This window comes from Pongo pygmaeus, chromosome 6 (genome assembly GCF_028885625.2).
Source record: "Pongo pygmaeus isolate AG05252 chromosome 6, NHGRI_mPonPyg2-v2.0_pri, whole genome shotgun sequence".
NCBI classification, from domain to species: Eukaryota; Metazoa; Chordata; class Mammalia; order Primates; family Hominidae; genus Pongo; species Pongo pygmaeus.
The window spans coordinates 130,311,961-130,338,886 of NC_072379.2; the positions used below are offsets into that span (position 1 = coordinate 130,311,961).

The 26,926-nt window shown below is 34.7% G+C and overlaps 1 protein-coding gene across 9 annotated transcripts in view; it reads left to right on the plus strand.

Annotated features, from left to right (window-relative positions):
• The window catches only part of MKLN1 (muskelin 1), a 399,844-nt gene that overhangs the window by 292,334 nt on the left and 80,584 nt on the right, over positions 1–26,926 (plus strand). For 8 of the 9 annotated variants that reach the window (XM_063667815.1, XM_063667819.1, XM_054495363.2 and 5 more), the window contains 4 exons: positions 518–627; positions 2,503–2,695; positions 14,481–14,558; positions 17,812–17,877. In XM_063667815.1, coding sequence (XP_063523885.1) covers positions 518–627; positions 2,503–2,695; positions 14,481–14,558; positions 17,812–17,877 — 447 coding nt within the window. Of the gene's footprint in view, positions 1–517; positions 628–2,499; positions 2,696–14,480; positions 14,559–17,811; positions 17,878–26,926 lie in introns of those variants that run through there. The other variant, XM_054495366.2, reaches the window with a different exon arrangement.

Consider the following 26,926-nt stretch of genomic DNA (forward strand, 5'->3'; position numbering starts at 1 on the left):
GGAGTGAGATCTGTTTGGTTGCAATGAAAATCTGATTGAATTTTTTTGCAACTTTTCTCCTTTTAATTTGTATTTAAATATGTATTCATAGCTGCGATTGGCCTTAAGTCTTTTTTCTTCTGATTTGGATTTCAGGGTTATGCCACTGATAAATAATTTCAGTCTTTTTCAGTGTTCTGATGTAGGCTAAATTCTAAAGTAATTTTTTGCTGCTTGTACATTTGATAAAATTTACCTGTTAAATCATCTAATTCTGGTGGCATTTATTTGGGGTAGACATACGAACATTTTTAATTTATCTGACAGTGCTTTTATTAACTAAGGAAATCTTATGGTGGCGTGGGTCATCTGTTTCGCTTTACTGTTGTAGCCTTAGCACCATGCTAGTCATATAAAAGATGCCCAGGAAATTTGTTGAATGAATCATTGTAAGGTTGAATAGTGCTTTTACTTTGCTTAAGTTTTATTTGAACTGTGTTAATATTTTTCTTCTTCTTTTTGTTTTTTCTCCTTAAAGTTCCACTCTTGTCCTGGGGACCCAGCTTTAACTTTAGCATCTGGTATGTTGAACTTAGTGGCATTGATGATCCTGATATAGTACAACCTTGTCTCAACTGGTATAGCAAGGTAGGACTGTGTTTTAAATCCTGACTTTAATGCCTATAAAAGGAGAAATATGTCAATCTCTTATCTTCATTGAGAATAATTTAAAATATTCAAAATAATAATAACAACAGTTAGCTAACATTTTATTAAGCACTTCCAGTCTGCCAGCTTTTAAGGAATCCTGATAACTCACTTAGTCATTATCACTCTATGAGACAGGTGCACTTATTATCCCCATTAGTTTATAGATGAAGAAATGAAGCACAGAGAGATTAAATAGTTTGCCTAGGATCACACAATTGTGAAGTGTTTGAGCCAGTATATGAACTCAGGCAGTTTGGCTCCACAGTCTGCTTTTACGTTATTATACCCATTTGACTCTGAATTTTGTTTTTTTACTTGTATTCATATAAATACTTAAAACATAGTTTTTAGTGGGATAGTTTTGCAGCCTAGTGGAAAATTTAAGACGTGGATGTGATTTAGACTCCTAAAGTAGTCAACAGGGTTAAAAAATACTGCTGTTTAATATAACTGTAATATATATTGTTACATGGTAGTTATGATAAGTCTTTTTTAGAGACCAAGAGTAAGTTAATTATAGTTAACTAATTATAATTAAGTTGTTAATTAGTTATAGTTAATTATAATATGTAAGGATTAGGTGTTTAATGACCTTTTATTAGTTAAGAAGTCAGCTATCAACTGATTTGTGTTTCAAATCTTATACATCTTCCTAAAGACATTATTTTCTTGCCTTATTAAAGGGTCATGCCTATAAGTAAATCATTGTTGTTTGATTATCATGCAGGCTTCCGTGTCATCTGTTTGTTTGAATAGTGGTATACTTAGGAAGTTTGAGGTAGTCCCAGAACATATTCCTGAAGTTGAGATTTTTTTAAAAAAATCCTTTTTATAAGATTGTATTTTTGGCATCTGTCCTATTAGGGGAAAATTCTAATAAATTAAGTGCCTGCTTTTTGGATTCCAGTTAATTGAGATGTCTACTTTATAGCTGCTTAATAGATGAGGTAGTTCAGGCTTAGAAAACAATTAAATTGGGCCGGGCGCAGTGGCTCACACCTGTAATCCCAGCACTTTGGGAGACCAAAGTGGGCGGATTGCCTGAGGTCAGGAGTTCAAGACCATCCTGACCAACATGGTGAAACCCTGACTCTACTAAAAATACAAAAATTAGCTGGGCATGGTGACGCGTGCCTGTAAGCTCAGCTACTTAGGAGGCTGAGGCAGAATTGCTTGAACCCGGGAGGCGGAGGTTGCAGTGAGCTGAGATTACGCCGCTATAGTCCAGCCTGGGAGACAGAGCAAGACCCTGTCTCAAAAAAAGAAAAAAAAAAAAAGATTAAATGTAGTCTCTTTTTGATGATTTTTGAGTCATAAAATGTGTTTGTAAATTTGAAATATCTGTATACTTGATACTTGCCATTCAAGTAATAGTTTATTTTTAAAAACCAAAAATAGCATAATATAATTTATGTGGATTATTTAATGTTTTTTTGTGCTCTCAGTACCTGCATTGTAATGGGATTAATAGATGCTATGGAGTTATAATTTTTACAATATTAAGTGGAGTTTAAGAAATAGATATTCTCCCTTTCTTCAAAGTTGAGGCTCTGGAATTAGGTTTGGTTTAATAACTTTTGGCTACATACTTTGTGACCTTGGGCAAGTTATTGGAACACGCCAAGCTTTAGTTAAGTTTTGCTAGTTAAAAGAGCCAAATAATGATGCCTAATGAATCAGGTTAGTACACTGCTTGGCACATAGTGTTAATAAATGCTCAGTGTAGATTAGTTATTTTTACTGTTGTTATTGTTTCCTACAGTATCATCTAACCAAATCTCTTCTTTCCATACTTACTCTGTGTTCTAGTAGTACCGTGAACAGGAAGCTATTCGCCTTTGCCTAAAACACTTCAGACAACACAACTATACAGAAGCTTTTGAGTCACTGCAAAAGAAAACCAAGATTGCACTGGAACATCCCATGTTAACAGATATTCATGACAAGCTGGTGTTGAAGGGTGATTTTGATGCTTGTGAAGAGTTGATTGAAAAGGCTGTAAATGGTATGAAACTTAGATTGGTTATTAGGGTAAATTCAAGTACATACGGGAAACTTTTTCTCAAAACGAATATAGGCTTATGCCAGTTATTACTCTAATTTTTTTTCTTGGTTTTTTACTCGGTTAAAGATTGTTATCTCTTTGGATTAGAGAATTCTTTCATGTAAAATGGATCCATGATGTAATGAGACTTAAAAAATTGAAATGTACTTGAACTCACATATAAATTTAAGTTGTCATCTTGGGAAACCATGCACTTACAAATGATAACATTAACTAACATTAAACTGTATCAGAATAATATTTTGATATTGATAGCCAATATTCATTAACAGTGTAGTTTTGAGGAGAAGGGGGCTAGATAATAAAAAATGTTATTAGTAAACAATTGTATATAAGGAACAAGGAGATTTGTATTGAAAACAACTTCCTTGTGGTGTGAATGCTATATAATTGCCGATTTTCTTGTGTGACCTGTAGTCTGGCTTTGAAAGAAATGTGAATAGTTGAACATCTATATTATCTCCCAGGGTATTGGCTTTGGAGGGTAACACTCATTTGGATTTTTAAGGTCTGATGTGTTTTGTTATTTAAACTAAAAAGGGACTCTGTTGTTGCTTATAGTATGACTTTTTTTTTTAATCTTCCTCAGTAACTTTCATAGTGACAAAGAACAGAATAGTTGCACAATATAAAACTTGTGGAATTGAATTTGGTGCATCCTTTATAGGAAGAAATAAGAAATAATAGATTTTTCAGTGGTTTGCTCTTATTTTAATTTTATCACTGTTATTATCATCTATTATTAGGTATTCATATTTATCAGATATTGGGTAGCTAAAAAAAAAACCAGACCTGTACTGCCTTCTTTGAGTTTATAAATTTAAAGTTAACTTAAAATGAATTGCTTTGAGCTCCACTTTTTAAAATATGACAAATCTTTTTCTCAGCCTTGTACGTTGTTATTGCTTACTTGATTGATGACGATACTTGCAAATAAATGATTGGTATGTTTGAAATTGAGTATATTTTGGAGTATAAGCAAACACATAACTAATCTCTTACCAGACTTTAAAATGCTACCAATAAAATATATATTATATATATATGCCATTTCTAGGAGTGAATTCTGTATTTTTTTTTTTAACCTCATAAGATGAGGGAGGCATAGGTAATTTTAGGGCTTTTTAGTTTGTTTCAGATATTTGTCAGTAAGGCGTTTGATACCATTTTGTGACGGGAAAGCAAAACAACAGCCACAGGCAACTCTACAATTAATAAGCTAAAAACAGTTATATTTTAAAGCTCTTTTTTAGTGACATACTTAGTTAGTTAAGATTAGCTGATAAAAATCTTGTGCAGTTTTGATATCCACAGAGACTTAACTTATCCTTTGGCTCTAGAAAGGAACCAAGTTTAGAGAAATTAGTAGTTGCTCAATTCTTGAAACTTACAGCCACATCATAGTTTTTGTACTGTGAATACTATGGGCTCTCTAAACTGGCCTGGAACACAGTTAGTTAATAAACATTCCTTTCAGGGTTGTTCAGTTTGCTTCTGACCTCATTGATGATGATTTGTTGGACAAATAAGGAAGTAAACAGTGCAGAGTTTTTTGGCTTCTGCTCTATTAAAAACATAACAGAGAAGAACAAGAAGTTCCTGCCTGCTAAATAAGAAGATCTAGGGAATCAAAAGAGTCTCTGTCAAGCTTCTTGTAATGAAGGATACAAAAGCTACTTTTAGTATTTTTAGTATATTACTTAGTATGATCTTTAAGTATTTTCTGTATTTTAAGAAAGTGTAAGGCTCTATTTATTTCTGTAATAGGCTTTTTGTTTGTCTAGAAGCATCACTGTATTTACATTTCATTTTATTAGATGTGATTTTGGAACCAATAATTGCTACTACCTCTTTGCCAATGCAGGATCCAGTGATGATAGGCAAAAGTAATCACCTAGGGACAGGAATGTTTTACTCAGACATGTAGAGATTGTACTGAAAACCTCCCTTTGCTGAGCTTATCTTATTTGCTATAGAAAGAAAAGTTTTCTTTTGTGAGATAAGGGAAGGATAAAGTTTAATAAGGTAGTCATAAAGTTTCAACCTGAAATCTCTACCTTTCTCCCTTTGTCTTTCCCTGCTTCTTTCTTTTTTCTGTTATCCTGCTTTAAAAAAAATCTCTCCACTCTCGTTTTTTGGATTGTGCAGTAGTTGTTAATTATAGGCATATCTTGGAGATATTGCAGGTTTGGTTCCAGATCACTGCAGTGAAGTGAATGACACAATAAAGCAAGTCACACAAATTTTATTTCTTTTCCCTGTGCATATAAAAGTTATGTTTCCACTTTACTGTAGCCTATTAAGGTACAGGGGCATTATGTCTTTAAAAAAAAAATGCACATACCTTAACTTAAAAAATGCTTTATTGTTTAAAAAATGCTAGTGATCATCTGAGCCTTCAGTGAGTTATAATCTTTTTGCTAGTGAAGGGTCTTGCCTCAGTATTGATGGCTGCTGGCTGATAAGGATGGTGATTGCTGAAAGTTGGGGTGGCTGTGGCAGTTTCTTAAAATAAGACAAAAATGAAGTTTGCTGCATCAATGAGTTCTTCCTTTCACAAAAGATTTATCTGTGGCGTGCAATGCTGTCTGATTGCGTTTGACCCACAATAGAACTTCTTTCAAAATTGGAGTCCTCTCAGACCCTGCTGCTGCTTTATCAGCTAAGTTTATGTAATATTCTAAATCCTTTGTTGTCATTTCAACAATGTTCACAGCATCTTCATCAGGAGTAGTTTCCATTTCAAGAAACCACTTTATTTGCTCATTCATAAGAAGCAATTTCTCATCCATTCAAGTTTTATCATGAGATTGTAGCAGTTCAGTCACATCTTCAGGCTCTACTTCTAATTCTAGTACTCTTGCTATTTTTACCACATCTGCAGTTAATTTCTTCTTCTGAAGTCTTTAACACTCTCCACATCATCCGTGAGCATTGGAATCAACTTCTTCCAAACTCTTGTTAATGTTAATATTTTGATCTCTTCCCATGAATCATGAATGTTCTTAATGGCATCTAGAATGGTGAATCCTTTCCAGAAGGTTTTCAATTTACTTTGCCCAGATCCATCAGAGGAATCACTATCTGTGGCAACTATAGCCTTACAAGATGTGTTTCTTAAATAATAAGATTTTCTTGAAAGTCTAAATGACTCCTTGATTCATAGGCTGCAAAATGGATATGTGTTAGTAGGCATGAAAACATTAATCTTCCTGTGTTTCTCCATCGAGCTCTTGGGTGACAGATGCATTGTCAGTGAGCAGTAATATTTTGAAAGAAATCTTTTTTTTTTTTTTCTGAGCAGTAGGTCTCAACAGTGGGCATAAAATATTCAGTAAACCATTCTGTGCACAGATGTGCTGTCATCTAGGCTTTGTTATTCCATTTGTAGAGCACAGGCAGTAGATTCAGCTTAGTTCTTAAGGACCCTAGGATTTTTCAGAATAGTAAATGAGCATTGACTTCCACTTAAAGTCACTAGCTGCATTAAACCCTTACAAGAGAGTCACACTATCCTTTGAAGCTTTGAAGCCAGGCATTGACTTCACTCTAGCTATGAAAGTCCTAGATGGCACCTTCTTCCAATAGAAGTCTATTGGAATGTTTTGTCTACATTGAAAATCTTTTTAGTATAGTTACCCTTCATCAGTGATCTTAGCGAGATCTTCTAGATATTAATAACTTGCTGCATCTTCTATAATACATCAACACTTGTGGCTTTACTTTGCACTTTTATGTTACAGAGATGGCTTTTTTCTTTAAACTTCATGAACCAACCTCTGCTAGCTTCTAACTTTTCTTTTGCAGTTTTCTGACTTCTCTCAGCTTTCACACACTTGAAGAGAGTTAAGGCCATGCTTTAGATTAGGTTTTGGCTTAAGGGAGTGTTATGACTGGTTTAATCTATCCAGACCGCTCTTTCTCCATATTAACAATAAGTCTGTTTTGCTTTCTTATCAGTCGTGGGTTCACTTGTAATTTCCTTCAAGAACTTATCCTTCTCATTTACAACTTGGTCAACTTTAGTGCAAGAGGTCAACTTTCAGCCTATCTTGGCCTTTGACATGCCTTCCTCCCTAGGTTTAATTATTTCTAGTTTTTTATTTAAAGTGAGAGGTTTGTGTTGAACACTTAAAGGCCATGGTAAAGGTATTGAATGGCCTAATTTCAGTATTGTTGCATCTCAGGGAATAGGGAGGCCCAAAGAGAGGGAGAGAAATGGGGGAACTGCTGGTTTATGGAGTAGTCAGAACACACACAACATGGTGCTTCAAAACAATTACATTATTAACATCAAAGATCACTGATCATAGGTCACTGTAACAGATATAACAATAATGGAAAAGGTTGAAACATTGCGAGAATTACTGAAATGAGAGAGAGACACAGTGAAGAAATTCTGTTGGAAAAACGGCATCCATCGACTTCCTTCAATTTGTAAAAAGCACAGTATCTGTGAAGCATGGTCAAGCAAAGCATTATAAAGGCATATGTATATTGAATTATCTTAGTTGATTTTCTGTTTTTAATGCAATTTTGTATTCCTGTTACAAACCCTACTTGATAATGGTGTCTTACTCTTTTCAGGTATTGTATTTGATCTGCCACCTTTTTATGAAGTATTTTTGCATATATTTGTGTATGTAAGATATTGGTCTGCAGTTTTCTTATAATGTGCATGTCTTGTTTTGGTATCTTTTGGTATGTTTGGGTAGTTCCAGTCGTGTAGAATGAGGCAGGAATCTAAAAGTGTTTGTGTAGAATGAGTAGTAGCTTGGTAGAATTTACTAGTGAAGGCAACTGGACCTGAAGTTACCTTTGTGTGGAGGTTTTTGTGTTCTTTTGGCAGGGTCTGTCTTTGTCACCCAGACTGGAGTGCAGTGGCATGATCAGTTAACTTTAGCCTTGAACTCCTGGACTCAAGCTATCCTCCTGCCTCCTGAGTAGCCTGGACTATTGGTGCATGCTATCATGCCTGGCTAATTTTTAAAAATGTGGAGATGGGGTCTCGCCATGTTACCCAGACTGGTCTTTAACTCCTTACTCAAATGATTCCAAAGCACTGGAATTTCAAGTGTGAGCTATTTGTTTATTTGTTTTCTCTTTTTCTTTTCTTTTCTTTTTTTTTTTGAGACAGGGTCTCGCTCTGTTGCCCAGGCTGGAGTGCAGTGGCAGAGTCACGGCTCACTACAGCCTTGACCTCCCTGGGCTCAAGTGATCCTCTTACCAAGTCTCCCAAGTAGCAGGGACTACAGGTGTGCGCCACTACACCTGGCTAATTTTTTGTAGAGATGGGGTTTTGCTGTATTGCCCGGGCTGGTCTCAAACTCCTGGGCTCAAGTGATCCACCTGCCTCGGCCTCCCAAACTGCTAGAATTACAGATGTGAGCCGCCACCCTCAGCCGAATTACTTCTTTATTGTATACTTGGTTAAAACAAACAAACAAACAAACAACTTTCCAGTGTCTGAAGCTGTCTGTGCTTGAAATTTGGTGGGTGGGAGTGTTTTTACCTATCAGTTTAACTTCTTTAAACATCATAGGACTAATCAGAGTTGTTAATTGTTTGGTTCAGCTTTATTAAATGATATTTTTCTAGGAATTGTCTATAATTGTCTATAATCAAAAATTTCAAATTTATGGGTATTAATGTATACCTAATAACTTATTGTTTGTTTAGTGTTTGCAGGATTTCTTGAGATGCCCCTTTTTTTGTTACTTATCTTGAATGTATATATATATATTTTTCCATCAGCACATGTTTATCAAGTGCACTAGTCTCTTGAGAGAACCAATTTTTGGTTTGTTCATCTTTTCTGTTATTTCCTGTGTCCTTGACTTATGGTCTGTTTACTGTTGTCTTCCTTCTCTTTTTGAGATTAATTTGCTGTCTTTTTATAACAACTTTTTAAGCTAGATGCTTAGCTCATTAGTTTTCGGACTTTGAAAATTTCCCTTATATACATTTAAATATATAAAATTTCCTCTTCTTGTTCTTTAGTTGTGCTATGAAGTATTTTTATTTTTGTTCAGTTTAGTGTTTTCATTATGAAATGAAATGGCTCTTTGGAAGAACTTTGGTTTTTAATTTACAAATTTGTGGCGATTTACTAGTTGTTTTCTTTGTTAGTGATTTCTGGCATAATTGCATAGGGGCCAGCGTGCATATCCTGTATGTTTCCAGTCCTTTGAAATTTAATGAGACTTGCTATGTAACCCAGCTTATTCAATTTTTATAAACATATCATACATATTTGAACAGAATGTGAATTCTTTAGTTGTTGGAGCAGTGTTGTATATCTGTTCAATTGGTCAGAGTTGCTAATCATATTGCACAAATCTTTATCAATAAGAATTTTCTGTCTGATTCTCATTACTGAGAAAGATGTTAACACCTTCCACTATGATCATGGAATTACATGTTTCCTATAGTTGGTCCAATTTTACTTTATACATTTTGATGCCATGTTTTTAATTGAAAACAAATTTTAAATTATTTTGAATTAAATCTTTTATTATGAAGTGCCTTTTTATCTCTAGAAATATTTTTGCTTTAACGTAAATTGTTTTAAGATCTATTTTCATTTCTTATTTGTATGGCATATCTTTTCCATCTTTTATTTTCAACCTTTATCCCTCTTAAGAGAAGTATCTCCTATAAATTTTATTTAAATAAAACAAAGAAAATTTTATTTTATTAATAAATCATTTGACTTATGATTAGTTTAGAAATTACAACAAGTATGCATGATTACCTTAACAAAATTGATCAGTGCCTTTTCTCTCTTCCCATGTGAGGATTTAGTAGACTTTCAGCTTCATATTCTCACCTTCTAATTCATTATTCTATTGTTGTCAGTTGCTCTATTGTTGTCATTTATTTTGATACCATGTTCAAAGACCCTATAAAATATTTGTCTTATATAGCAAATATTTTATTTGTTATATGAAAAAATATACATAAAAAAATTCATTAATTTTACCCAAATATTTACTGGGGTTTTTTTCTCTTCATTACTGTTTGCATCTTTAATCTTATATCTAGGATTGTGTTCATTCCCTGTGCCGTAAGCCCATCCTTTAGAATTTCTTCTATAATGCAGCTCAACTCTCTCAGAATTGATGGCCTGAAAATTTTGTCTCCTTTCTAGGAGGGTATTTTTGCTAGATGTAGAATTCCAGATTGACGCTTATTTTCTTGAAATACATTTTGAATATCATTCGACTGTTATTAACCAGCTTCCATTGTTGCTATTGAGAGGTGTGCTGTCATTTTCAACTGCCATTTTTTTAATATAATCTTTTTTCCTCTGTTTAAATATTTTATATTTGTTTTAGATTATTTTGTAGTTACATTAACAAGGCTGTCCGAAACTCCAGTGTGGCAGCCCTGTTAACTATTGTCTATTTTGGTTTTCTTTCAATTAAATATATGTTGCCTTTGTCTATCATTTCTTTTATTTTCTCCTTTATCTTTTTTAACTGCACATTTCTGTTTAATATTTTAAGCTTCTCTAAACCCTTTATCCCATTTCCACTACTATATTATTTTTAGTGTCTCTTTCTTACACTTTGACCTTCAGTTCTGTGATATTTTCAATTTTTTCATTCCTCTTTTCTCTTATTTCTAACAATTCAGTTTTTGTTTCCTTTGGTTGTCTTACCATTTCTTTTCCAACTATTTAGATGTCTACTTTCCAACTGCTTATATCTCTAATCTGTACTCATGTTTCATAGAGAGAGTTGCTTTTTTTTATTTGTGGAATAAATTTGTGGAAAGGTATTTGGCTACTTTCATCTATTGCAGGCTACATTTTTCTGTTGAATCAGATTCATTTGCTACTTTAAAAAATTCATTTCTTTTCCTTTTTATATTGTGGTATAATTCCTGGGTTGATTCTTTTTTTGACATTATTAATATTTGAATGTGGTGAATTTTTCCTATTTTTAGAAGCTTCTTGTGAGTTAGGAGGTAGGGCTGTGTTCCAGGATAGCAAGATTTTTCCTTATAACACCTTTTTTCTCTTTAAGATTTTGTTTCTTAGCAATGCTCATAATGCAAAATCTCACTTTTTTCCCCTTTCCCAACTGCCAGACCCTTTTTCTGAAACATGGTTTTTTTTTTTTCATAATTTTTGCTCATTTATGCCTTTGTGCCTTTGTGTATGCTGTATTCTCTTTCCTATTACCTTCCTTTTTATATAATTAAGTTCCAGTGCATTCTTCAAAGCCAACTGTTTCAAGGTATCTTCTTTCATTATATTCTCACTGAATCACTCCTTCCTCCTCTTAACTCCTATTTGCCTCGGTGCTATATTTCTCATTTTGTTCATAAAAGATTGTTAATTTTCTGTCAAGTACATTTCCAAACACTGCATCATTGTCATCATCATCATCATCATCATAAGTAACATACATCTGAGAGCTTGACAATGTGCCATTTATTCTCCTAGGCCTTTTATATGAATTTATTTAATTTTCATACTTACCTTCTAGGTTAAGTATTGTTGTTATTTCCGTTTAATATATGAGAATGCTTAATTTGCTTAAGATGGTGTATCTAGTAAGTGACAGAGCTAAGATTTGAATTCAGGTAGTCTGGTGCCAAAAATCCATACTCTTTATCTCTAAGCTTTACCGTCTTAGTAAATATTTACTGGTTCAGTATCCTAATATTGACTATTATATTCTTACTGGCATAATATTGCTGTTTTTTTCAGAATTTGGACAAACTGATGAAATCAGCTTCTTAAAAATTCTTTTTGATCTAATCATTCTTGAATGGTCAAAAAGGATTTTATGCTCTATAAGTTATTTACCTATACATGCATTTTAAATTATTTCTTTTGTATGTAATCTCTATTTTGGTGCAAAATCAAATTTGATAAAAGTTTGAGTTTACCAAATATAAATACAACTAGGCAGCAGTACTATAATCTATGTGGATTTTTTTGGTTTTGTTTTCTTTTTAATTCTGGGCAAGAGATTTGAAATTTTTTCCCCTTTTGGTGAAAGCTTCCTAAATCATGTTTTTTAAATCATGTTGTGTGTGTATGTGTGCATGTGTGTGCAGGCAGGATTTCTGTGTTGCCCAGACTGGTTTTGAACTCCTGGCCTTGAATGATCCTCCTGCCTTAGCCTCCCAAAACCCTAGGATTACAGGTGTGAGCCACGAGGCTGGGCCATCATGTGCTTTTTAAAGAGAGTATCCACTATTATTGGAGAAAAGAACAGCTTGTGCTCAGTGAGGACTGTATGAAATATATTTAGTATAGTCATAATTATAGGGGAAAAAAATGAAGTGATATTGGACCTGGAGACGGTAGTTAAATAGTTTAAAAATTATTAACAACTAGTTCTTAGTGTGCTTTCTCCTAATGATATTTTAATTTCTTTTGGATAGTTTTAATTTTATCTGACTGTTCTGATCTCTTGCTTTAGATTTTTGTCAAAAATAGACTTACAGAAATATTAGCAACTGCCTGACTTCTTCTTTAAACAGAAATAATTTTTGAACTCACATGGTTCACAGGCATCTTTAAATTTCTTATTTACTAATTTGTTTCTAAGATTTTCAAACAGTGTAATGGATATCATATTTTTATAGATGAGAATGTCATTGTTTCAATAGAGAGGCTGAGTTTTTTGCAGAATTACATATCTAAAGCAAGCCTACCAAGGCAAAAGGCCCTATTAGCAAGCGTTTGCAAGAATTAGAAATAATAGGGAGCATGGAGATTATTTGGGATGCAGAGGTGTCAACTTTTTGTTTTTAGATTGTGAAAGTTGTAGAAGTTCTTTTACATTAAAACAAGGTACTAAAAGCAATGCATTTTTTTTAACTTTTACCCTGCTTTAGTATTTACAGTATTTATTGACTTTTTGGAAGAATTTTGAAAAGTCTCAAAGGCAAAGAAGAAAGGAAATTTGATGAGTGTGCCTGCAGGATGGAGGTTTCCAGTTAAAGCCAGCTGAAAAGTCTTGAAAGTGAAAGGGTTGGTTACGACTGAGCTTCATAATTACCCAGAAAGATTAGGGGGAGTGCTCTAAATTGCTTGGTCTCTGGTGAATATATAAATCGCAGAAAACAGTTTTACTTTTAAATTGAGTCACATGACAGAGTTTAATAGTAAAAGTAACTTTATAAATTATGATCTATTTGGGTGCATGTAAAAGCTAGGGTTTCTAGCTTAAAAAGTAAGGAAATGTTATTGTAGCACATAGCAAGAAGTCCAGAGGTAAGGCAGATTTCATGGTTGGTTGATTCAGTGATCATTTCTTTCTTTCTCTCTGCTGTGTCATCATTATAGAATTGACTGCATTCTTGTACTTTGACAAATTGGCTTTTAATATTTGTATACATTACATGCAGATATTCCAGAGGAATAAAAGTAGATTTTTTTTTTCTGTATGTCTTTTTAGAAGTAAGGAAAAATTGCCTAGAAGTCTCCCAGAAGATTTCTCATGTTTCATTAGCCAAAATTGGGTTCCATACTGTTCTTAAACTAATCTTTGTTGAGGGCCATGGGAATAGGGCTTCAGAATTATTTAGGTGTATATGTGGGGATGTATGTAGGGAGTTCAGTCTCCATACCATTACAGTAACTAGTGTAACAACTTAAGTAGATTATGAGTTTATCGATACAGCAGAATCAGGAGTAAGGAAAACATGGTAGAACTTTAGTCCCAACCCCACCATTTAAGAGCTGTGTGGTTTTGGTTAAGTTTCTTACTTTTTTTAAATACAAATTTCCGGATTTATAAAATGGAGATGATAATGTGTAGTTCATAGGATTGTTTTTAGAATTAAATGAGATGAGACAGCATAAATTCTAACATTTGGTAAGTGTTCCATAAGTATAGTTTTATTACTGCTGTTAGTACTTTTATCTTTATGTAGTTTTGTACTCAACACTGTATAATAATGGAATTCACATGTTAAAGTTAGTGTTCCCTTTTCCTGAAAATGTATCAAGGACCTAGACCAAAATTGTTGGAGCTCTATTTTCTTCTCTAGTTCTCTTGGATATGGGTGGCAAAAAGTACTGGCACAAAGCACTGTTGGGGGAAAGAGATTAGGATGCAATGAATCCATGTCATTATAGGATGTAAAGATTAAGAATTTCATAGTTGAAATAAAGACAAGTGGTGGGAGATCACAAAAGAAAATATAATTCTCCTAATCTTTAGTTATCCTTTCCTCTTCTTGATTATATTTATAATAATGATAGAAATGATTTTTTAAAGATATATAAGATCTTTTTTCAATGAAGTAGAACATTTATTCAGATTATTTATTTTTATTTTCTCCTGCTTCTATTTTTTAGCCTTAAATTGTCTTATGACTTTTTTTCCCCTCCCAGTTCACTCCCTTTTCCTTCTTTCAAGGTCTCTAACCCTCTGATAATGTCACATACTTGTCCATTGAGTGCAGCAATGACTTTGTGTCTAATAGGTACAATAATGATGAGAAACATAGTACGTTTAATATGAGCTTCCCCTAAAGCAATTTGTTTGCATGGTTGTGTCAATTAATATTTTACCATTTATATTTGGGGTAGCATGAAGTGAAATTGAAGTGATGCATATTTTATGAAAATGTGTTTTTGTATTAGTGACATATTAGTAATTTCTCTTAATGTAATCTTTTAAATTTTAATTTTTTTCTATAATAAATAATGTAAGTAGTTAAGGTGTAATTCTTTCTCATTCTTCAATATTGGCAGATGGCTTGTTCAATCAGTATATCAGTCAACAAGAATATAAGCCACGATGGAGTCAAATCATTCCCAAAAGTACCAAAGGTGAGCCATACCTTCTAGATTGTAGTTCTTTTTCATTAATGTCTCAGTCTTCAGTTTTCCCAAGGTAGTTCAAGTATGATAGTACTATGTTAATAAAAAAGAAGATGTTGGCCAGGTGCAGTGGCTCATGTCTAATCCCAGTACTTTTGGAGGCTGAGGCAGGAGGATTGCTTGAGCCCAGAGGTTCAAGATCAGCCTGGGCAACATGGTGAGACCCTGTCTCTACAAAAAATTAGCTATACAGCCGAGTGTGGTGGCTCACACCTATAATCCCAACACTGTGGGTGGCCAAGGTGGGCAGATCACCTGAGGTTAGTAGTTGAAGACCAGCCTGCCCAACATGGCAAAACCCTGTCTCTACTAAAAATACAAAAATTAGCTGGGTGTGATGGTGTGCACCTGTAATCCCACGTACTCGGGAGGCTGGGGTGGGAGAGTCACTTGAACCTTTGAGGCAGAGGTTGCAGTGAGCTGAGATCACGCTGTTGTACTCCGGCCTGGGAGACAGATGGAGACTCCATCTCAAAAAAAAAAAAAAAAAAAAAAAAAAAAAAAAATTAGCCAGACATGTTGGCAGGCATCTGTGGTCCCAGCTGCTTAGGGTACTGAGGTAGAAGGGTGGCTTGAGCCTGGGAGGTCAAGGCTGCAGTCAGCCATGTTCATACCACTGCACTTCAACCTGGGCAACAGAGCGAGACTCTGTCTCAAAAAACAAAACAATAACCACAGCAAAATAAATAAAAAGCAGATGTTTAAAACAAGACATAGGTTCCTTAACTAGGTGGCAAAATTCATTTGTTATATTAAAATTTTCTTTTTAAACCTTTTTGTTTTACTGCCATAACAGAAGGTTGGGCAGCTTTTACACAGAATATCATTATAAACTGCTTTGATAGAAGCATGGTGTAAAATTATAGGCTGTGTTGTAATGCCATACACATGTTCTTGAAAACCTTAAGTTCTGCAAAATTATTTGCTAAACCTAGCAAGGCATATAAGAAAAATAGAAAGGCAGAAGACCATTCTAAATCTGTGGAACTTTATAACCAGCTACTAATAAAAACTAGTGTAATAATTGTAATAAAAATAAATATCAGTACATTTAAATTTTTAAAGGTATTTATATTGAACATCATAGTGTGTTTAGAGACTTAAGCCCTGGGCTTATGCCTCTGTCTTTGAAATGTAGATCCTAGAGGGCATTTGCTTCTAATAGAGACTGTTTTCATCAAAACTTGAAATTGGATCCAGAGTATTGTCTTCTTCATGAATACCTTATTTTCATGTAAGGGGGAAGGTTTTGTCACTTCTTCATCTGTACTCACTGCTTTGCCAGATAGTTAACATAGTGGAAAGTGTAGCAATTTCTTAATGCAACTGTTTGTGTTAAAGGAAGGCAGTTCTATGGATACTGAGCTATTTTCATTGTGGTCTTCATATATTACTAAGGACTTCTCTTTAGTTGTGAGAAAGCTTTCTCCTGATAGTGTTGCACATTAATATGCAGGGGAAAATTGCTTAAGAACCTCCATAATTGATGTTACATGAACATCTTCTCCTATTTTATCAGTCATGTATGAGGTAATTTTCTTCAAAGACACACATATTATAGCAAACAGACAGTAATTGTGTATCTGCAAACTAATGGATTCAACATATAAAATACAAACATACTGAAAATGAATTCATTTTAGTGCTTTCTTTTTTCCCTCAGACCTCTCAGGGATGAATATGCTTTCTTAAATCTATTCTTAAAGATGGCGATATGGTACTGACTGATGGGGGAAGGAAAGAAGAAAAGGGCAAAGCTTCAATGATAATAAATTGCACAATCTAAAGGCTTAACTATTAGGAGAAAGGATTTGGAGGGAACTTCTGGATGATTAGCCGCTGAATACAGTAGTAATGAAAAGCTTCAGTTTTGTATCTTATTTTCTGTATATAAGAACTGACATTTCAGTCATTTTCATAGCACCCTAGTGAAATTAGTATAAAATTGGATATTCTCAATTTTACATTAGGAGAAAGCCAATACAGGGAAACTTATTAGCCAAAGTAATATATTTCAACTAATAGGAGAGCTATGAAGAAAGCCTTAGGCTTTCTAGTTCATATCAAGTAAGACATTAGAATCTTATAACCTTTTGAACTACTGAAATGAATTTATAACTTTTTTTTTTTTTTTTGAGATGGAGTCTCGCTCTCGTTGCCCAGCTGGAGTGCAGTGGCGCAAACTCCACCTCCCGAGTTCAAGTGATTCTCCTGCCTCAGCCTCCTGAGTAGCTGGGATTACAGGCACCCGCCACCATGCCCGGCTAATTTTTGTATTTTTAGTAGAGACAGGGTTTCACCATATTGGCCAGGCTGGTCATGAACTCCTGACCTCAGGTGATCCACCCACCTTGACCTCCCAGAGTGCTGGGATTACAGGTTTGAGCCACCGCACCTGGCCATAACTTTATTTATATAAGATTTGGTGTAAAGTAAGATTAGATACAAGTAGAATAATAGTGTTCTCTTTTGGAAGTTTAAATGAAGTTTTACTGATTGTATTTAAACCTGCCTGTTAAGCTCTGTGATGGAAATAAGATCAAAGTGAAGTAAATCTTAGATTTCCTCAGTCAGTACTTACATAAAATAGTTGGTAAATTAGGTGGGAACTGATTGCTGAAATATTGGCACAAAATTAATACATTATACATTATACAAAGTTATATAAAATAATTATACAAAGTACAGAATTATACAAAAATTATACAAAATAATTGTACACATTATACAAAATATCATTAATATAAAACTTGATAACATCTTTGTTTTTGTAAATAGTTAGATAACTCAACTTTAAAACTGCTCATCATGCTAATGAACTATGCCTAGAATATATACAGGAGATCTAATTTTGTAATTGTTTTTGACCTTCACTTTGGCACTCAAGTAGCTTAGAGATTTTTGTTTTATGTTTTTGTATAATATTCTGTGTCTTTGCTGGTTTGTGGCATTGATCATAAATAAATCAAAAATAACTTCCAAGTTCATTAATGTCTTGAAAGCATTTGGAAAAAAGAACAAGATTATTATAAACACAGATTTGAGTCATACTGTTACTTTTATGAGTCCTTTTACTTATTCTTAATATTTTGAAAAAATAAGGGTGGGTTATTTTTACTACTGATTACAGACTTATGAATAAATTTACTCTGGATATGCTGTTCTTTGTTATTCTTTTAAAAGAAACTTATTTCTTCTAAAGGTGATGGGGAAGATAACCGTCCGGGAATGAGAGGAGGCCATCAGATGGTTATTGATGTTCAAACAGGTGAGTAGAGCAAAATCTTCATTGGCTACAGGCATCATCTAAACCAGGCAGTGGCAGGTAAGGAAGGGGCGGGGGGTGGAGGGCTCTTACACAAATGAAATTAGATTGCCTAAAAACAGTTTAACATGCGGCCTTTTATGTGTGTCTGTGCGTGTGTGTATGTGTCTAGTTTATATGTGTTGTATTTTCATGGAAAACTGGTGTATTTCTGGATTTTTGTTGCACTTATATAGTAGAGTAATATGGGAATTACTGGAATAAAGAGAACTAAGATATATTTTTAGAGGAAGCAGATATCAAATTAGGCAGCTAAGTGTTGGTAAGTCCATTAATTGCTAAAAACTGTTCACAAGCCTGTAAATAATTTAGTTGTTGTTTTTTGTTTGTTTTTGGTTTTTTTTTTTCCTGTCTTTTAAATTTTGTTCTGAAGCTTGGTAGCAAACGTTTTTCTTAAGTTTCTAAAACCTAGGAAAACTTAATTACCATAATATTTAGAGGTTAATGCCAACATTATAATAGGTCTCAGATTAGCAGCTTAAAAAGCAAATAATATCAATAATCTACCATAGCTATATTTTATTATTGGATTTTAGAAAACTTTACTGCATAGAATACCACTCTTTCCAAGTGTAATGAATGCTCAATTCTACTGTGTGTTATGCCAACTCATAGTACTTCGGGAATAAAATAATTGCTTGGAGACTCATTCTAAAATAATTAAGAATAAAAATGGTTACAGTGTAGATACTAAGTCTTCTTGACATGAATTTATTTTCATAATTTTTGTAAGAGAAATTATAATTTTAAATTTAAAATTAAAAGCTAAATTTCTATGATAACCTCTGAACTGGTTTGAGACTCTTATTAGGGTCTCTTTGGAAAAGGTTCATTTTTAAGGTATAGGAATTCACTTTCTTAATCTTGGTCCCTCTTTCCAAATGCCTTTCTGCCCTACAGAAATAGGCTTCAATTAGCTATAGAGTCTTAGGCATCTTTTTTTTCTGCCTGAGAGTATAGTAAATATTCATATGCTTATTTACTAAAGAGCTAGATTTATATACAAATTGGTTTTTTATCCAGAATAATTAAATAATTTATGAATATAGACATGAAAATTTATTTTTAGATTTTCTACAGTAGCTTCCCCTTTTTTTGAACATAGAGTAGAATTTGTAATGCTTTTCTTTTTTCTCCACAGTACTATAAGGAAAATATTATTAAACACCCCTCCCCTGCCCAACCTGGTTTTAAAATAGAGATGAGGTTTTGCCATGTTGCCCAGGCTGGTCTTGAACTCCTGGGCTCAAGCAATCCGCCTGCTGCAACCTCCCAAAGTGCTTGTATTACAGGTGTGAGCTACCATGCCCAGCCCACCCTTTCAAACAGATTTGGTTATAGTATGCTATAATAATATACTAAATCTATGTTTATTTGAAAGGAACCTTTACCTTTTAAAGCAAAATGCACTTTCCTTAAAAATATAAAAGTAATATGGTTTACTTTAACATTTAAAGCTCACCTTATCTGGGGAGGCAGAAGGAATTTTCATAGTGCTTACTGCGTTAATTACTATGAGAGATGAACCATATGTGATAGGTAAAGTACATGTGTAAGAAAGACAAAAAAAATTTTCCTCTTTTTATAATCCATGAAATTTGAAAACAGAAAATTATTCAAAGAATAGGCAAATGTCATGACAGAACTTAGTGTGAGCAAGTCATTGAGAATTAAAATCTAACTTTTCAGGTCAGAGAGCCTTGAAATACTTACAATAAAGTGATAAAGGCCTAGATATTTTTCTTTCTTTCTTTCTTTTTTTTTGAGACGGAGTCGTGCTCTGTCGCCTAGGCTGGAGTGCAGTGGCACGAAGGCCTAGATATTTTTCTATAATATTTTTGTTTTATGCATTAGGGGTAGGATTTCAGCAAACTCTTGATGGTCAGGGTCCTTACCCCTACTCCCTTTAAAAAAATATTTCAGCTAGGCACAGTGAGTGTCTCGTGACTGTAGTTGCAACACTTTGGGAAGCCAAAGCGGGAGGATCGCTTGATCCCACAAGTTCAAGACCAGCCTAGGCAGCATAGTGAGACCCCATCTCTATAAGAAATAAAAAAATCAGCTGGGTGTGGTGGTGTATGCCTGTAGTCTCTGCTACTCAAGAGGCTGAGTCAGAAGGATTGCTTGAGCCCAGGATTGGAGGCTACAGTGAGCCATCATCACACCACTGCACACCTGCCTGGGCAACAATGCACAACCCTGTCAAAAAAAAAAAAAAAAAAAAAAAGAGGAAAAATGTTATTTGAGTAACTACTAGATTTACTTTAGAAATTATAAGAAAGCGTAGCGAGAATGACTATTGTAGTCATGGAATTTTACTCCAGATGGGACCTTTAAAGGAATAATCTCTTTCTGATAGCTTCTAAGGATTTATTATAGGTTAGCGAGGGTGTACAAAGAAAAATCGGCCTATATCCACACTTCAATATTGACACCAGTTTATAGAAAGCTACAGAAGTACTTTAGAAATACACTTTTAAGCAAATATTTCTACCAAAGAAAATCTGGGGAATTATCCTGTTAGTAGATATTTTTGTTAGAGCCATTTTGCACCTATTTGGAGTGCTTTCTTTTTTTCTTCTAATCATTATGAATTCTGGGTCAAACTTTATTTAGGCCCATGGTTGATGACAAAACTAGTTTTTTCAGCCTTTAAAAGAAATCATGGGTGGTCATTTAATATACAGTTGTCTGTTGCTCAAGTTCTCATGCTTTTCAGTATGTTACCATTGCCACATATAGTGTGGAAACAGTACTAACTATACATGGACATTGAGGTCGAAAGGATTTCACCAGATTCAGGTGATTCTTGTTATCAGTAATAGAGATGGCATATAAAACATTTGGAGGTGGAATTCCTCTTCTGTTTTTTTGTTTTATTTTTTATGTTCAAAAAATATGTTTCCAAGAAGAGCTATCTGAAACCTTTTGTCGACATTTTGATATCTTAGTATAGAAATAGGGATAGAAGTGATGATTCATTTTAAATTTATCATTCACTATAGAGGGGAAGACTAGAAGGACACATACCAAAATATTGACCTTAGTTACGTCTGGTGGTACAATTACCAGTGATTTAAAATTTTTTTATTTAAAATGTATTTTTAAAATTTCTACTTAATTATAAGTTGGAGAAAATTTTACTCAATAGCATTCTTTTTAGGAAGAGAACTGTATTTATTTGTGAAGGTCCTTTGGAGTACAAAGTAAAATACTGAGACCTGATTGTAGAAGGAACTATTTTTGTAACACTAAGAGAAATTGTCTCGTTAGGACCAGAGAAAGGGAACAAAAAATAGAAAGAAATGGCCGGGCACAGTGGCTCACGCCTGTAATCCCAGCATTTTGGGAGACCGAGGCAGGTGGATCACCTGAGGTCAGGAGTTCTAGACCAGCCTGGCCAACATGGTAAAACCCCGTCTCTACTAAAAATACAAAAATTAGCCGGGCATGGTGGCAGGCGCCTGTAATCCCAGCTACTCGGGGGGCCGAGGCAGGAGAATCACTTGAACCCGGGAGGCGGAGGTTGCAGTGAGGCGAGATTGCGCCATCACACTCCAGCCTGGGAGACAAGAGCAAGACTTCGTCTCAAAAATAAATAAATAAATAAAAGAGAAATAAATCAGGGGTGTTCAATCTTTTGGCTTTCCTGGGCCACATTGGAAGAAGAATTGTCTTGGACACACATAAAATACACTAACAATAGCTTATGAGCTTTAAAAAAAAATCACAAAAAAAGTCTCATAATGTTTTAAGAAAGTTTACAAGTTTGTGTTGGGCCACATTGAAAGCCATTCTGGGCCTCATGCAGCCCGTGGGCCGCAGGCTGGACAAGCTTGAGATAAGTGGTAGAGCCAGCAGGATGGCCGAATGCCACATTTCATGACATGACTCTGTCTTTACTCACCAAATTCTCAGAAGTTTTCTCTAGTAAAATTGATCTGGGAGTTGATTTTTATTTATTTATTTTTTGGTAGATACTGGTGAGACAATTAGGTTTGGGGTTCAAACTGAGGTAGGACAGTAGTGAGGCAACTTCTGTGGATTCCAGTGTCTGGAAGCAGAGAGAAATATGAGGAAAGATACCCTGGGACTCAATAGGAAAAGCTCTGAACTTTCACAAGACTGAAATTACGGTTCAGGTTAAATTAAACAGGTCTCTGGTTGTGAGTGTGGGTAATCCAGGAATCTGATCAAGAGAAAACAAAAGAAATCAGAAAACACTTCAGAAGTCTAACAACTTTCACGCCTTGGCATTCCCAGTCTTTTATTTCAGCTAGCCATTGCTGTCGATTTTTTCTTCTGTTCTCTATCCTTTGGCTATTTCATGTTTGTTTACATGAAGCTTCATGAATAGATTTTAAGGGAGCCCATCATAGTCTTTAAATGGTGTGCAAAATTTTTGTCTTTGTGTAGTTTTCTGGGAAGATTCATTACATATATATGTGTGTATATATATAGATTTTTTTTTTTTTTTTTTTTTTTTGAGACAGAGTCTCGCTCTGTTGCCCAGGCTGGAGTGCAGTGGCATGATCTCGGCTCACTGCAACCTCTGCCTCCAGGGTTCAAGTGATTCTCCTGCCTCAGCCTCCCGAGTAGCTGGGATTACAGGCTCCCGCCCAGCTAATTTTTGTATTTTTGGTAGGACACTCTTGTGCCATGTTGGCCAGGCTGGTCTTGAACTTCTGACCTCAGGTGATCATCCTGCCTCGGCCTCCCAAAGCGCCAGGATTACATACATGAGCCATCGTGCCTGGCCTCATTACAGATATTCTTAAGGGACTTAATCCCTATCTTAATTGACATTTTATGGTAAGTACTTCTGAATCAGGTATTCAAATAAAGTGTCTTCATACAGGTGATATTCATTATTGAACTGATATTATTACAAAGTAAAACGTTGCCACCTTTCTACTACTCTTGGTTTTTTTCCAGAATTTTTGTTGCTAGATCAGAGGTATGTGAGAAAGAGAGTGGGAAGAGGTGAAGTCAGAGAAAGAGAGTGGGAAGAGGTGAAATCAGAGAAATAGCTGGGGGCACAAACTGTGTTGAGTTTTTTAGGACTTTGTTTAGGATTTAACCTATATGCTAACTGAAGTGGGAAGCCACTGTTGGGTTTAAGAAATGCTATGAACTGACCTTGCATTTTAACAAAACAAATTGAGTGAAGGGCAGCGAGTCCTTTAAGGAGCCTATTGCTCACCTGAGAAGTGATTATAGCATTGGCTTATACTAGAATGGTAGTAGTAATGTTGAAAATTGGTCACATTTTGGATGTATTTTAAAAGGTATCATATAAATGCAGCACACCAACATGGCAAATGTATACATGTGTAACAAACCTGCATGTTGTGCACATGTACCCTAAAACTTAAAGTATAATAAAAAAAAAAGATAGTATGTGGAATGAGCCCATCAGCTGGCTGCTTATGAAAGAGTAGCTATTAGTGAGTATGAGAAGTTGAAAGAGAAAAAGAGAGAGGAGGAGCACATGGTGGCAGGGAGAGAGAGAGAGAAACTAGAAAAAAAAAGGTATCATATAGAGCTGACAGGATTTTTTGATGAACTGGATGAGGAGTGTGAGAAAAAGAAGCTAAGGATGACTTGAAGTTTTGACCTGAGCAATTAGAAAAATGGTGTAACCATTCTCTAAGATGGGTACAACAAGAGGATCCAATATGGTGGGTTGTTCAGCAACTTGAGTTTAGACAAGTTAAGTCTGAGATGCCAATTAGACATCTACATAGGTGTGTCAAGTAAGCAGTTGGATATATTAGTTTGAGGTTCAGGAGATAGATCTAACCAAAGTAATAATTCCCTCTACATTTATGTAACACTGTTCAAACCATTATTAGTACAATAATTTCCACATTGTTTTAGAGTTGTTGACATAGGTGTTGTATATACCATTGCTGTCTCTCCAGCTTCCCAGCCCCCATGGACAAGGGGGGAAGGACAAGGATCTTGCCTTATTTATTTTTATGACTATAGAGCCTACAATGGAGTAGATGTGCACTAAATATTTGTTGGATTGGATCAAAGTTTTAAAATTCATTTTCCTTTGAGTAGAAAGAAAAATATTTACCTGGAAACTGTATTCAGATACTGCTGTAAACCTTGATAAGTAGATCAGGTTATTATGTCATTTATTATACTAATATTTTCTGTGGTGGATCTGTTTTATTGGTTATATTCGAACATATTTAAATTTTCGGATTCTACTTCTTATACCATTTAGACTATGCTTCCCAAAGCTGTAATTATCATTACCTCGGGATCTAGGTAGAAAAACTAAATATAGAGCTTTGCATTTGTTAAAGTAAAATTTGTTGCTTTCTGAACTTGGTTTGGGCTCAAGTGCAGAATCTGGTGTATCCTTGGGTTTTTCTCTCCAAAATTTCTTCTGTATTTCTATTATGACTATTAGTAGCATAATTTACTGAGGGCTTTCATATACTCTAAGTATCTATTTAATCATTTAGGTACCATAGCCCTGTTATTGATCAGCAGTTACCTTAATTATCAGGTTGATCTTAATCACTTTCAAAGAGATCGTATTTATCATCAATCTTTGAAAGAACCTTTCTAGTCAGATCTTAAATGATATGGCAGCCAAATATAATAGGTAGGTGTTAAGTTTGTGGGAAGGAGAGATGGGTGTCTGACATCCCTGAGATTGAATCCTGGCTCTACCCCTGACTTCTTATTCGATCTTGAATGAATTGTATTGATTAAAATGGTGATAATAAACTAAGTAATTGTGAGAGTTAAATGAAATAATGTATTTTATATGTGCATATATTATTTATATAACATGCATTTGATATGCCATATATTAATATGCAGCAGTGATTAATTATGCTGAGAGAATTTTATATAACTCAAAGGAATTTTCTTTTGTGTGTTTTTTGCATAATTTGACAAAATTTCACTATGGAAATGTTTTAAAGTAATTAAAAAGTTTGTGAAAAAGTTTAAAACAATTTGAAAAGCAGTGTTGAGGGGAAAAAGTAACTCACTCATAATTCCACATTCTAAAAAACCAGTGTTATTGTGGTATATTTGTTTAATCTTTTATATAATTGTTGCCTTAGGAAGGGACACCATAAATTTATTTATAATATTTTTGAGACAAAATACTAAAGTGCATATAAGAATTTTCTTGATGAACATCAGATAAGTTTAGTAATGAAGAATAACTTTCTCTAAGTAGAGTTTGAACAACCAGGAAATTCCATGTTAACAAAATTGGTGCGTAAGTAGTAAAATATAGTTTAAAGAAGCCCAGTTATTACTTTAAGTATGCATTTTAAAGTTTTCTAGCACAAGGATTCTTTATCTGTTGAAGTTAGGTGCAACATGTTGTCTATTTGCAAATTTTTTCTAGGAAGAGAATCCGTGGCTTCAGATAATCAAAGAGACTCTTATTAACTCACAGAATTAAGAACACTGGCCAGACATGGTAGCTCATACCTATAATCCCAGAGTTTTGGGATGCTGAGGTGGAAGGATCACTTGAGGCTGCGAGTTCGAGATCAGCCTGGGCGACACAGCAAGACCTCTGTCTCTACAAAATATTTTTTTTAGTTAGCCAGGCATGGTGACACGTGCCTGTAGTCCCAGCTCTGTGGGAGGCTGAGGCTTGAGGAGGATGGCTTGAGCCCAGAAGTTCGAGGCTGCAGTGAGCTATGATTGTGCCACTGCACTCCAGTCCAGGCGACAGAGCAAGATTCTGTCTCCAGAAATTTTTTTTAAAAAAGAACACCTTCACTAGAGTAAAACTCATAAAGTTAATTTCAGCTTATTTAACATGGCTTATATTTTAAAGCAATTGTTGCTTCCTGGTGTTTCATATACCTTGTTTTCTTAGATATTAGAAACTTAATAGTACCTAGATTTTATTTTCTTTTTTTAGTCTGTAGGGTTTTTTTTTCCCCCCATATTGCTGTCTTCTCTAAGGATACAGTGACCATTTTAAAAGGTGTATGATGGCACAAATTTTATTATTTAATTTTCAAAGCTTTCTTCCCTCCTAAGGGAATCCTATCATTCATGCCATGGTAGAGAAGGAATGTTGTATTTTGTCCTACTGAATTTGTCCTACTGGATCAGTTTTATTAATTGTAATCCCTATACCTGGCAGCTCTCCACTTAAGATTCTTCAACTGTGACTTGGGTTTCGACTGGGAAAAGAACAGTGAATAGAAAGAGAAAAGCCGTGTCTGTTTTGTTTCAGTGTGGAAGTCTGCTGAGTTAGAAATATATTAATAAATTTCCATTGTGTTAGGCTGTTCCTTGTTGTGTAACTCTAATTACATTTTGAGAACCTACAGTTTAAGCCTTTTTCTTCTTTCTCAATCAGAATAGGTATGAAGACTTAGGCAAAGCTCTAATATTTGGTATCTACAAAAGAAGTTGGTGGAGAGTTGCTTGTCACTTGGAAGAGCCCTTCTGTAGAAATTTGAACCTTTAACTGTTCTGTAGCTATTATATGAAAGTGCTTTTATTTATTATTATTTTTATTTATTTATTTATTTTTTGAGACGGAGTTTCACTCTTGTTGTCCAGGCTGGAGTGCAATGGCACAGTCTCAGCTCACCGCTACCTCCACGTCCTGGGTTCAAGTGATTCTCCTGCCTCAGCCTCCTGAGTAGCTGGGATTACAGGCATGTGCCACCACGCCCGGCTAATTTTGTATTTTTAATAGAGGCAGGCTTTCTCCATGTTGGTCATGCTGGTCTCGAACTCCCGACCTCAGGCGATCCGCCTGCCTCAGCCTCCCAAAGTGCTGGGATTACTGGAGTGAGCCACCACGTCCGGCCTGAAAGTGCTTTTATTTTTTTACATGTGGTACCACATAGTTTTTCTTGATGTTCCTTAAAGAAACTTTTGAAGGGAGTGCCTAAACATGGGTTTTGGTTGCTATTACAAATTTATTCATATGGCTGTGCTTCTGAAAGTAATGTGCATCTTTCTTTTACACTGTTAACAG